At 43.7% G+C, this 14,010-nt stretch overlaps 1 protein-coding gene across 1 annotated transcript in view; it reads right to left on the bottom strand.

Moving 5' to 3' along the window:
• LOC122558863 (sodium-coupled neutral amino acid transporter 3) overlaps window positions 1-14,010 on the bottom strand; it is a 137,671-nt gene that overhangs the window by 52,631 nt on the left and 71,030 nt on the right. The window contains exons 5-7 of the mRNA XM_043707722.2: window positions 13,413-13,486; window positions 11,690-11,782; window positions 8,262-8,343 (exon numbers count right to left, since the gene is read on the bottom strand). Coding sequence (XP_043563657.2) covers window positions 8,262-8,343; window positions 11,690-11,782; window positions 13,413-13,486 — 249 coding nt within the window. The remainder of the gene's footprint in view (window positions 1-8,261; window positions 8,344-11,689; window positions 11,783-13,412; window positions 13,487-14,010) is intronic.

Genomic DNA, 14,010 nt, shown 5'->3' with positions numbered 1-14,010 from the left:
GCACTCTGCAAAATAAACTTGATGTGTCTTCTATGGAAAACAGAATGATGAGCCAATGATGCACAAAATAAATCGATGAATTACACTGGGACCTCTTTAAGCATCTACTTTAGATCTAAGATACAGTGTGGCACTTAATGAACAGCTTTGACAGGAAGTATAGTTCTTGCCATTACAGAGGTCCTGAATCTTTGATTGTTTCTCCATCAGCCATTGAAAACCTCTGAGGATGTGATGGAGCAGAAGAAAATAAATTTAAAAGAAAAAAATTGGAAATGCAATGCAGCTTCCTTGCAAAAGCATCAATATCTTAAACTTACCTCAAAGAAAGACTGATTCATAGCTTTGCCTATGAGACTCCACAATTTCAACTGTCTTTCTGTGAAAAGCATCGATCAGTGACATCAATTGTAACTCCCTTCCTCACAATCACCCCATCACTTTATTGATATTTCTGTCTCTGTAGACTGTATCAATCCTGTTTTAACAAGGTAAGAACAACAAACCCAATGTCAACAGACCAATTGGACGGCACAGTGGCTCAGTGGTTAGCACTGCTGCCTCTCAGCTTCAGGGATCTGGGTTTGATTCCAGCCTCGGGTGACTGTCTATGTGGAGTTTGCACATTCTCCCCGTGTCTGGGTGGGTTTTCTCTCACAATCCAAAGGTGAGCAGGTCAGGTGACTTGGCTGTGGGAAATTGCCCATAGTGTAGGTTATTAGACAAGTGTAAATGTAGGGGTCTGGGTGGGTTACTCTTCGGAGGGTTGGTGTGGACTTGTTGGGTCGAAGGGCGTGTTTCCACACTGCAGGAATTCCAATTCAATCAGCCTAACACTGTGAGTGAGGACTCTATTACAGATAAAAATTTGGAATTGGGGACACAGGACATAATTTCAAAGTTTGCAGATGGCACAGAACCACACAAAAATGTAGTTAACAATGATTAAAATAGTAATAGATGTCAGGATAACATTGGAGGAATGGGCTAATAAATGGCAGATAAAATTCATAGGATTTTTGTGTGGAGATCAAGATAAGGCACTATCAATACAATGCTGCAATCTAAAAGGGGCATGTGAACAAAGAGATGGGAAGTTGGGTGGGAGGCATACAAACAAATTGGCTGAACAAATTGAAAAAGTTATTAATACCTTGTGTAGGATTACTGGATTTATTAATTGCAGAATAGAGTGCAAAAGCAGTGGAGTTTTGTTTCCCCTGTATAAGATATTAATAAGGTCGCAGCCAGAATACTGTGAATAATTCTGGGCATCAAGTTTTAGGAAAAGTGTCAAGGTCTTCGAGGAGGTACAATGGTAGAACTGTATTAGGGATGTGAAACTTCAAATTGATGTAAAGACTGGTGTTTTTCTGAGAGCAGAGAGTATTAAGAGGAGATTTCAGAAAGATGTTCAAAGTCAACAATGACTTTAGTAAAGTAGATTGAGGTGGCATGGTAGCTGAATGGTTAGCACTGCTGCCTCACAGCGCCAGCGAACTGGGTTCAATCCCATCCTTGGGTGATAGGCTGTGTGGAGTTTGCATATTCTCCCTGTGTCTGGGTGGGTTTCATCTGGTTGCTCCCACAGTCCAAATTTGCAGGCCAGGTGAATTGGCCATGCTAAATTGCCCATAGTGTTAGGTGCATTAGTCAGAGGGGAAATGGGTCTGGGTGGGTTACTCTTCAGGGGGTCAGTGTGGACTTGTTGGGCCGAAGTGCCTGCTTTCACACTGTAGGGAATCTAATCCAGATCAGGATTTACTGCTTCTGGCAGTAGAAGGACTGATAACCAGATGGCACAGATTTAAAGAGACCGATGGAAGAGCCAGTCATAGCAAGAGTAAGCCTTTTTAGTAACGAGCTGTTGTGATCTGGAATAAACTGCCTGAAGGGGTATTGGAAGCAGTTGCACTAGTAATTTACAAAAGAGAACTAAAAGAAACACTTGAATCCTTGAAATATTTCAGGGGTTTGCAGAAAAAGCAGGATCATTAATGGATAGCTCTACCAAAGGCACAGATGGGCCAAATGGCTTCTTGCTGGATTGCATCTCCATCGACGATTCAATGAATTGCACAAATCAATGATACCTTGTTACTGTGTGAATTTTATAATCTATTTTAAATCCTGTTTTAAGCTGAAAGTTTTACACAAATATTTTAGCTTAATTTTTGTTGTTGTGGTGGCAGCTTCCTCCAAAATTAAGATCATGCCCCCTGTGTCTTAAAGATCTGTCAATTAGTTCCACTCCCCTACTTTTCCTCACCTCTGTCAGAATTTCTAATTAAATCTGCTCCCAGATCTTTTCCAGCGGTAAGTTTCAGATGATAATCATTCATCGAATGCAAACAAATTGATTTCATCCCCTGTAAATCTTTTTTGTCAATTTTTGTAAATCTGTGCCCTCTGGTTACTAAACCTCATGCTATTGAAAATAATTTCCCCCATGCTCTCCACTAAAGCCTCTCGTAATTTTGAACATCTCCATCAAATTTCTTAAATGCCCATGCTTTGAACTCTGGCCTTTTGTTCAGACTGTATCTTCAGTTGCCTAGCTCTGTTATTCCCTCCTGAACACTCCTTGCCTCTTAACCTCACTCTCATCCTTTCAAACACTTGTCAAGACCCTCCCTCTTTGACCAAGCTTTTGGGTCACTTAATATAATATTTCCTTATGTGGCATCATTTCGCACTTCCTTTTATAACACTTCTGTGAAGTCTTGGGGTGCTTCATTGTGTTAAAGATGCTATATAAATGTAAGTTCTGGTTGTTGTAATCAGAATAATCCCATTAGCTCCAGTCTCTTTGCACAACAAAAAGTGGGTGACACGCTGGTTCAGTGGTTAGCACTGCTGCCTCACAGCACCAGGGACGCAGGTTTGATCCCACCCTCTGGTGATTGTGTGGGGTTTGCATGTTCTTTCCTGCGTGGGTTTCATCCCACAGTCCAAAGATGTTAGGTAGATTAGCCATGGTAAATCTCCCATAGTGTCCAGGGATGTGTAGGCTGAATGGATTAACATGGGAAATGCAGGACTGCAGAGAAAGGGTAAGGGATGGGGCTGGGTGGGATGCTCTTCAGAGGGTGGTTGTGGACTCTGTAGTCCAAATGGCCTGCTTCCATGCTGTCAGGATTCTGTGATTCTGAATTTCCTTCTTCATGTCCAATTCTCTATTTAGTCATGCCACTACAGAATGCATGATTCAAAAGCCAAGTGAGCGGTGTATTTGGCCTGACTATTTATTCATCCTTTGCCTGGCTGTTCACTACTAGCCCCTTAATAATTCTTGCTATCTTGCTAACAGTCCCTTAATAATTCTTGCTTTCTCCCCACCCGCACCCTCCTCTCATTTATCTCTCCGCCCTTCAGGCACTCTGCCTGTATTCCTGATGAAGGGCCTTTGCCTGAAACGTCGATTTTACTGCTCCTCGGATGCTGCCTGAACTGCTGTGTTTTTCCAGCACCACTCTAACCTAAACTCTGGTTTCCAGCATCTGCAGTCATTGTTTTTACCTTAATAATTCTTGTCTGCTCTAAACGGGGCCATAATGGAGTGGCTGTGAGTGAATGCATTCCTGTTTGTTAATATTGTGGCCTGTAATCCTGTTTATGTACCATGTTTATACAGCAATCACACCACCTCCTGGGGTGGCTGATGCAAACATTGCTGAGATTGCACTTGCTTCAAAATGCAACAGTTCGGCATCATCTTCTCCAGGGTAATTAGGATCAGCAACAAATGTTGGCCTTGGCAGTGACGTTGAAGGGTGAATGGAAAAGCAAATGAAACACTGACTGGAAAAAAAACCCCACTCTTTATTAAACCTGGCATGGCATGGCACTTCATGATTGCACCAGAGGAACCCCTGGCCTTAATAAAATTTCCACTCACCACAGCCAGTGACAGCTAGAACAGTCCCTTTATAGATCAGGAAGCGAACAGCCGCTACATCTCTGCAGCTGCCTAGTTCTCTTCACTGTCAAGGCCTTACTGGGAGTTGTGCCATTTTTTGTGAACAGCTAGTCAACTGACAAATGTTTAGGAACAGCCCTGTTTCAGCACTTGCACAGGTAAGGGCCTTGTTTTGCACCCTGGTTTAATATTTAATTTTCTTAATCTGCGCATTGGTAAATAAGGTGAAACTCCAAAACAACTCCTGCTACCAACAATTTACCTTTAACTGCTAACGTGCTGAATCAACAGGAAATCATCATTCGGCAAATACAACTGCTGTGACATTTGACTTAATCTCTACCCTGGTAAATAAACAAAAACTCGACATGGTTACACTGTGCATAACCTTAATACCTGTTGAATAGACATGAAGTCAGGAGTTGCCCAGAACATAACCCTTATTCCTGCTGAATAAACAGCAGTTCCCTATAGTAACACAGCAAGCAATCCTCACCTTGCCTCGTCCAGGCAAGTTTCAACATATTCCAATACACTTCTGACCTGTGCTTTGTAGATGGCAGATAGGTTTTCAGGAGTAAGGAGATTAGTTACTTGTGCCAGAGTTCCCAGAGTTCCTTTTGTGACTGTAACACTTGTGTGGCTGGTCCAGACCTTCTCTTCCTTTATTCTTCCAAGGTGTGTGGGTGTCGATGATAAGGCCAGCATTTGTTGTCCATCGTCCATTGCGCACCTTGAACTGAGATGCTTGCTAGAACCATTACAGCAGAGAGCAAAAAGTCAACCACATTGCTGTGGGTCTGGAGTCACATATAGGCCACACCAGGAAAGGATGGCAGATTTTCTTCCCTAAAGGACATCAGCAAGCCCAATGGGTTTTTATGATGATCAATGATAGTTGTCATGGTCACCATCATTAAAACTGGTTTTATATTGTAGCAGTGGTTAGCACTGCTGCCTCACAGCTGCAGGGACCCGGGTTTGATTCCATCTTTGGGCAAATGTCTGTGTTGGGTTTGCACACAGTAAGGATTCAGTACTGCTTATTAATCCAATTTAAATTTCAGCTGCTATGGGAGGATTGTTTCAGAGCATTACCATTCCACTACCAATCTCCCCTTCGCGTGATAGCCCCATTATGTTGACAGTGGGAGATTTGGTGGTACCACCATTGAATGCCAAGGGATGATGGTTACAATCTCTTTTGTCGGAGATGGTCCTTCCCTGGCATTTGTGTAGTGTGAATGTTACTTTTTCAAAGCTCCTGGACTTCCTATTGGCTTCCAGTTTTGACTACTTGCCCGCTATTGATGGCAAACCCACATTCCAGCCACTAATTTGTCAATTTGAGAAGACCACAACTGAGTGGCAGTCCCCTACACAGGGAGAGAAGGTGAAAACCCAACACAGACAATTGCCCAAGGGTAAGGGGTTATGACCCTCCTTATTTGACCCAGGCAGAGAGGTCCTGAGCCCCCATGGGGAAGATCCTCTAATTTTCATAATGTTTGCTGCACTGAAAAGCCACATGGTAACCACCCTTATCCTGATGAAGCAGTTGCACAGCAAATGATCGTTACCCCCATTGAGTAAATGGTAATCTCTGGATAAATTGCAGCTTCTAACCTTCACCTTGCTGATTAAACAAAAAGATTGTATGGTCGTGCATTGAGCAATTACTTTCCTGTTGAAATATAAACTCATATTTTTAGCACAATAATAATTCTGATTAAGAGTGAATAAAAATATGGATCTATCTCCTTTTCCTTTCTGTCCCTCTTACACCATTACCCAATGTCCACCTTGAAGGACAGCCAGTAAATCTGTCCCCACTCTCTTCCAGAGCTGTTATCTCTCAATAGTAAATGAGTGACAATAAGCAATACATTTTTTCCATTTGGTTCATAGCTCCTGGCAGAAATATCCACAGGCTTTCTCTGATCTCCAGCTCACACTCCCGCAGGTTTACCTTGATCTTCTGCCAACGTTATGTCAAGAGAATAGAAAACCCTGCCCATACAAATCCCACCCACCGAGTGTCTGATATCCATTTTGAAATTATGTAATGGTTAATAATGATGCATTGCAACATAAGATGGCAAATCTTCACACAGAAAGACATCAATGGAACGAGTCGTCAAAGTGGTTGGCACTTTGATTTTACAAACACTGATCTCCATGTGAGATATGGCTTCAGAAATTAAATTTTAACTCAATGCAGAAATTAGTGAGTGTTTTGGGGGCTAAAGCTGGCTGGGTTAGTGAAGAATTATGAGTATGAAGCCCAGGTGGGTTTATTGTAAAGGACTAATCTGCATGCTCCCACTGTTACCCCAATAGCCATTTAAATTTAAGTTAGGCCTTGTGTCCCTAGTGGAGGAGGCCCTCCCAAGTCTACCTGGCCCTTGTCTGCACTGGGTAAGGGTTAAGACCCAGCTCTTTAGATTCCCCTCTGTTAGGCAAATAGCTACAGCTTGCAAAAGAGCACAGACATCTTGGCCCATTGGCTAGAACCAATTGGTCTACGTATGGCTTGAACAGTGCCATTCCTCAACCCTGGGGCAAGGCAAGAAGGCCTCATAGATACGTGGAGAATAGATTCAGGAGTAGGCTATTCAGCCCCTCAGGCCTGTTCTGCCACTCAGTGTGATCATGGCTGATCATCCAACTCAGTGCTGTGTTTCCAATTTCTCACCATACCCTTTGACCCCTTTAGCCTTAGGAACAATATGTCACTCCTTTAAACAACCACGTCTATGAAGTACCACAGCAATTGAGGCCCATGATGCTGCTGAGTCAGAAAACACATCTCAATTTAAAACACGGAGCTACATATAGAGAAAGCCTCTTGATCATGTTCAAATCTTTCAAGTCTCTCATCTCGCTGCATCGTGGCTGCCAACCCTGTTATATACAGCCCAGTGTGGCAGGAGAGACCCAGGCGACAGTGTCCACTGCATTTTCTGTGGAGGAAGAGAGTGGGTTGAGGAGATGCAAGATTCTTTGGCCTTGGGGCCAAAGGGTTTTCTCTTCTCCTCAGCCAGCTGAGTTTGTCATTCCTGCTTGCTCTTCCAACACTTTTGCAAAGACTGAGTCAGAGGTCACAGCCATCAGCGACTCTTTCCCAGTTCTCAGTGTCATAGAGGTCTGCAGCACTGACAAAAGCACTTTGGCTCATTGCATCTAAAACAACCACTCAACCATTCTAATCCCAATACCTGCCATCTTCATATCATGCTTGCAGGTCTTTTAACTGCGGAGTTATTGACACCCAGGAGGTTGTGGGTCCAGTGGCAAGTTCATTACATATATCTTTGGGCATATGACTGTCCTCAATCTCGTGAACATAGCTGAGCCAGTACAGACGTTATTGGTTTACCAACGAGCATACGTTGACAGGATTAGCATGCTTCCAAGATCTGAGGGGTGACCTTGCCCAAGGCAGAAATGTTGAGGGTACACCTTAGACAGTGAAGGTGGAAACTATTTAAATCTTTTCTCCTGCTGATTAGGTGTTATCCAGGTTTCACCACTGTAGAAGAGAGTGCTGAAGACACAGGCTTGGTAGATCCACAGTTTGGTCTTCTCAGTTGGATAGCTGCAGTTCCACACTCTCTTGGGTTTAACGGGTGCAGACTTTTGTGATGTGTGGTTTTCCCAATGCTAATAAGATATTCTTTACTGAGTACACCAGGAACACCCTGAGTAAGGGGTATCAGCCCCACACCTGATTTAATTTCCATTGTATTCAGTGGCTCTCAAATTGGCACACCCAGGATCCTTTAAGGAGGTCTCCAAATGGAATATGAAGCTTTTGTTGGATGGATTTCCTTAATGGATCAGAGCAAGAAAACTGGACATGTTAGACATACAATACTGTCCAGAAAACATTCAGATTTGATACACAAGCTGGGATTCTCAACTGAAGCAGTGTTGAAGTTCTCTCATTAATTTTAGTCATAATTTTTTTAGACATTCGTTTTGTTCTTGTTCTAATACATTGAATATTCTAGAGCTTAACGGAAAACCAAATGATGGAATTTTCCTGAGGTCTTCTCCTGTTCTCCTTGGGGTCACCTCCAAGCTGCTCCCACTCGTAGCCTCGCCCACTCGCTCACTCGGTCGCCCTTTCTCCATGCCCTCATGCACAGCGAGGGTCTGGGAGAGGGAAGTGGACAGCATGAGGAAAGCAGTAAGCGGGATTCTCCAGTTGCAGAGAAAGGGATTTCTGCTTCACTGATTGGAAGTAACGAGTGAGGAACAGGAGAAGTCCCAAGGAAATTAAGACCATGCCCTGAATATTCATTCCACCCCTTTCCAGGTTTCAGGAGCTCCAACTCACCCAGTTTTCTCCTCAATGTTCAGAAAGGCCTGTATCACCAGGGGAAGTTCATACTTCACGATGTAGAGATAACTGGACATGGCTGAAAGCAGACAAAAGACATTAGAGTGAATTTTCTGCTCAGATCCCGACAATGAACCATAGCAATGGGCATCTCTTCATCTTAAGATCTAGTTCTCTGAAGATTCCAGATCTGGAAAGGAGGCTGGGAGGCACAGCAGACAGTCAAACCACAGGGGACAGTCAAACCACAGGGGACAGTGAAATCACAGGGACCCGGGTCCTTTTGAAGCACTTTATCTACAGTGAGACAGAATATGGTGAGGCTGCCACTCTGAGTGGGCAGCTAGGTAACATCATTGTATGGTGCCACCAGCATTGTGCCCATGTGGGGACCAACCTCGCACCATGTGAGAAAGCTGTCTGCTAAATGGAGGTGACCTCACTCCTACTGTGCTCCATGGGCACCAGAACGGTCAGTAGCTGGGAAGTGTAGTGTGTGTGGCTCCAACAGCTGCTTTGCCCTCCCACCCTTGACCCCGCAATTGTTTTTCAACTGGCTCTTGGTCTCCAGCATTCTTTAAGCTTGTTACATCCCCCCCCCCCCATTCACTTGCATCTCCTGACACCCTACCCTACTCTCCCTGTCCCTGTCCAACAGTCTGGTTTGTCACCTCTCCCATCCGCTGACCCTTCCTACTCACCCCTTCCCCTTACCCGACTCTTAGGCTCACTCTGTACTTGTCCAGCCCACCTCTCATCATGTGCCCTCTACGTTCTCCCTCTCACTGCCTTCTAGCACACTGCCTCCTTACCCGCAATCTTCACTCTCGACACCTCCCAGTCGCTCGCCCTTTCTCAATGCCCTCACATACAGCAAAGGTTTGGGAGAGGGAAGCAGAGAGCATGAAGAAAGTAGCAAGTGGGGAGGACAGGGATGGAGGGTCCGTGACATTGAGGTGGAGGTCAGAGTGGAAAGTGAGAACGTGATAGCTTGTTTCAAGAAATAAAGTCTGAGCATGCTCAGTAACTGTGCCATAACAGTGGCATTGCCATTGGGAAAAATCCCTAATTTACCAAGCTGGCTAAAATGTACGCATGCTATTAGTGTGACGATGCTGTCACTTTAAGAGGTTATATTGTCTTGGTTTTTATTTGAAGAGAGGTTGCAAGGAAAAGGCATCGAGCTGTCTCTAAGAAAGTAAACAGCTTAGGATGCCTTGAGATGGGGGAATAGGTTTTTGAAGTTGAAACAATGGAAGCAGCCTGGGTGTGGCCAGCTCTCATAGATCAGGCTTTCAATATTTTGTTTAGTTTTTGGGTTTAGAATTAAACAGAAGTCGTTGGGGTCTCAAAAGACTTGGAAGCTTCAGTGTCGGTCTCTTGGCTGCTACTCTCTGAATTTTCTCTTGATATTAGTTCCCTCCTGGATTAAAGAACTGCATGTGAGAATCTGAGTCTGAATTCTCCATTTTGTTTTGACAAGGAATGATTTTGTGGTATGTTACTATATTGGAACAGCTAATTAGTAATGAGTTACTGTATCTATTATTCTGTTAAGTTTTCCAATAGAGTTAATTTATTCTAAATTCTTCTTTTTTGGTCATATTTTAACAACAGTGTTTACATAAATTGTGTTTCGCTTAATATTGAGTACTTTGACCAGTCTCATTGCATCTGAGACACTTTACATTTACCTTTAAAATAGGGAAATGTTAGGGTCGAGGTTACCTTCTCAAAATATTTTTGAGGGGGTCTGGTCTGGCCCATAACATTAGAACTTGCTTTATACGAACGATATATCAATGAACACTGGCAGGACACAAAATGAATCGTTCAGTGGCAGCCTACTATGAATGGTGGAATGTCAAGTGGGATTGTCAAAGTCTGGTTTCATAGATAACACTGCTGTATTCTCACACTCTTAATCAAAGAGAACAGCACCAATAAGGAATGTATGTCAGAGACACTTTGACCATAAAGGAATAATACGTTTGCAGTGAGCAGACTTAATTGAATTATGCACACGTAAGGAAGTCACAGATGCTCTATGATGCTGAAGCTACTCACTAAATAATCATTACATGAAATGAATCGTCATTGCACAATTTAATTAGAAAGAGTCAACATAAGGTCAGTTTTAAAGTTGCAGTTGTTATGGTGTCTACTATACTGATAATCAATGAGTACGTAATTCCAATGCAAGGCAGTGAGGTACTATATGTTGGTTTAACTGGGCGTTATTATCCAAGCAGCTTCCTTTGTGTGGTGTCTATTGCAACGCTGTAACACATCAGTGAGAGGAGCTCAACGAGATGGAGACTGGGGGAGGAGAGGTTGAAATCTTTCTTTCAATAAAAAAATGAGAAAATGTCCATTTTTCTCCATAATGACAATATCGAGGAAAGCGACACAGAATAAACAGACGATTTCTGAAAATGTGATCGCATCAATCGTGGAAGAAATCAGACTTTCCATTATATCATGAAACTGAGGGTTCCTTGCCAGTGCTGCTATGGAAACAGTCCTTTGCAGCCGGTGGGTATAAAGGAAGAGCAGCTGAATTGGGAATTAAAGCTCAGTACACTCTGAGCTGCCAACATGAGGATTGGAGGTCAGTCATTCAATGCACAGTGGAAGGAACTCCTTTGGCAAAACTAAAAACCACCTTTTTCTCTCTGGGTTAAGGAGTTAATGTTCTGGGGAAGGTCAGCTTTCCCATACAGTGCTCTCACTAAATATAATGCCAACCTTGCGATTTCTGAACTAATATCTCAGTGACAGAAAGATAAAAACAGGGATTGAGATCATCTTACGACACACATACCCTCAGTGTGCATGTGACCCTCAGTGCCGGCTTAGCCATTCAATAGTGAGACTTTTATGTCAACTCAATTCCACCCCAATAATATCCTTCGATTTCCTCCCACAGATGTGCAAGTTAGGTGGACTGGCCATGCTAAATTGTACCATGATGTTTGGGCTAGATGGAGTGACCATGCTAAATGTGAAGTTATGGGGGCTAGGTTTGGATGGGAATTTTTTTGGAGGGTTGGTCTGTTTGCACACTGTAGGGACTCAATCATTCCTTGATCGAACTGAACAAATGAGAGTTCATGGCCTTCTAGGTCACAGAATTCCATAGATCCCCAGTCTCAATCAGTCTGGGACAGGTACAGCAGCCAACACAAGACCTTCCCTCTTGACATTTTAGGGTGTTACTTTCAAGTGTACTTTTGGCACCTAAAGCTCCTCAGTAAAGCAATGGAACAATGCAGCCTCTTAAAAATGGCACTGTATTGACAATGAAAGATCATTTCAGTTTTCTACACACTGCATGTACGTTGGTATATCTTTTGTCCCCATCTTAACTCCCCTAAAAGATGATTACTTGATCTCAATCCTGTGGAATGTGCAAAGCAGTGTACCTCCAATGTTTTGTAGAGTGATCGCCAGAGCAGCTGCTAATTTTCCAGGAGTCCCAAAAGCCCTCTGACCGAGCTGTTCATATGCACGGATTCCTGAGGGAATAATGGGGAAGGGTGATTTAATCACAACATAGAAGCTGCAGAATTGTCAGACAATGCACTTGGATGCTTCAAAAGTACATCACAAATAAAAGACACTGCAGTGAGACCTGTCCCATCATATCTTCAAGGGGTGCATCTGGTCTCACGGACGAGACAGAGAAAAGGGAAATGGATAAAGTTTGGTAAAGTTGAAAATCCACTGCATTTTGGTGTAATCCCCTCCAAAATATTTATTGGATTGTGCCAGATCAGTCAAAATCCCACAAAGTCTCCAGTTTTATAAACTCTGCATGTGGTCCCTTGCACTGATTTCAGCACCTACCCTTCAGGCACGCTAGTGATTGGTCAGAACAAGTCTGGGGGGTGGCACAATGCTTCAATGGGCGGCACGGTGGCACAGTGGTTAGCACTGCTGCCTCACAGCGCCAGAGACCCGGGTTCAATTCCCGCCTCAGGCGACTGTCTGTGTGGAGTTTGCACGTTCTCCCCGTGTCTGCGTGGGTTTCCTCCGGGTGCTCCGGTTTCCTCCCACAGTCCAAAGATGTGCAGGTCAGGTGAATTGGCCATGCTAAATTGCCCGTAGTGTTAGGTAAGGGGTACATGTAGGGGTATGGGTGGGTTGCGCTTCGGCGGGGCGGTGTGGACTAGTTGGGCCGAAGGGTCTGTTTCCACACTGTAAGTAATCTAATCTAATCTAATCTAATCTAAGTAATCTAATCTAATCTAATCTAATCTAATGGTTAGCACCTCTGCCACACAGAGCCAGGGACCTGGGTTTGATTCCAGCCTTGGGAGACTGTCAGTTTGAGGTTTGCACACATATCTGCGTAGGCTTCCTCTGGGTGCTCCGGTTTCCTCCCACAGTCCAAAGGTGTGTAGGTTAGATGCTCTGGCCATGCTAAATTGCTCATAGTGTTAGCCATGGGAAATGTGGGGTTACAGAGATAGGATGGGGGGAGTGGGATGTGGGTCTGGGTGTTATAGTCGTCAAAGGGTCAGTGCAGACCTAATGGGTCAAATGGCCTCTTTTCTCACTGTAGGGATTCTATGATTCTAAATGTCAAAGCTAGAGGCCTGTGAGTATGTTGTCCAGCATCACTCTCAATCTAATGATAGCGCGTTAATATATGGGGAACTAAATTAGGGTATGCAGTTAAACTATACCAAATTGTTAGAGGAAGCAGACAGCAAGACCCGAGTCATGGGCCTTTGTTAGCCCTCAGGTTGCTCTAAGGTGGCTGCACATATGCCTGAAGGTTTCACCTTGTGCCCTTCCATCTCCCACCTGGTACTTAGAGAAGAAAAAGCCCATAAACCTTTTGAATGGCTCTCTGATCTTTCTCTCCGATTGGTGACAGATTAATCCTAGATTCCTGGGGGTTTAGCAACTCCTGGTGTCACTGAGACGTGTGGAAGGGCATCTTGCAAATTTTCCTTTGGAAAATTTCCAAACAGGCAACTGTTGGCGCGGTCTCCATCGCCAACATTAATAACATCAAAGGAAATTCCTAACCCAGACACATTTGTCTTCCATGCGTTCTTCAGTAAACTAAAGTCGGGCGATTTCCTCTCCCTCAGACAAAGTACAGCATAGGGAAGGTCCATGTTAAATAAAACTTACCAACCACACCGGAAGCTTTCAGAAGCAAGTGAATGGAATAGGAGGAGAGTAAGGCCACAGTTGTCAACAGAAAGCTGAAAGGAAACAGGAGGAAAGGAAGTCAAAAAATAATTTCCAAATCAGTTCATGGCAAAAGCACATGCATCCTCTATGCTTCTGTTGAGACTTTAATGTTTTTACCAATACTTCAATATGCATATTTAAGGGATGCAATGGCCTAGTGGTATCATTGGGAGACTATCTATCAGAAACTATCAGGTGATGTTCTAGGCACCTGGACTCAAATCCTGCCATGGGGAAAAGAAATCTGGAATTAAGAGTCTAATAATGACCATGCATCAATTGTTGATTGTCAGGAAAAGCCCATTAATACTCTTTAGGAAATGGAACCACCATCCTTACCTAGTCTTGCCTACATGTGACTCCAGACCCACAGCAATGTGGTTGACTCTTAACTGCCCTCTGGGTAATAAATAGTCAGCAACACCCACATCCCATGAAGGAATTAAACAAAAAATACTTTCCCAAAAATGTTTTTTTAACAGCATGGCTTCAGTGACGTGATTTCTGAACATGCTCCTTGTTGAGATTGCCCTTC

The sequence above is a fragment of the Chiloscyllium plagiosum genome, unplaced genomic scaffold, assembly GCF_037043375.1.
Source record: "Chiloscyllium plagiosum isolate Xiang-an unplaced genomic scaffold, Cpla_swu_hap1 HiC_scaffold_14, whole genome shotgun sequence".
NCBI classification, from domain to species: Eukaryota; Metazoa; Chordata; class Chondrichthyes; order Orectolobiformes; family Hemiscylliidae; genus Chiloscyllium; species Chiloscyllium plagiosum.
Note: the sequence above shows the minus strand (reverse complement) of the source record. Positions and strands in the feature narration are given on the sequence as shown.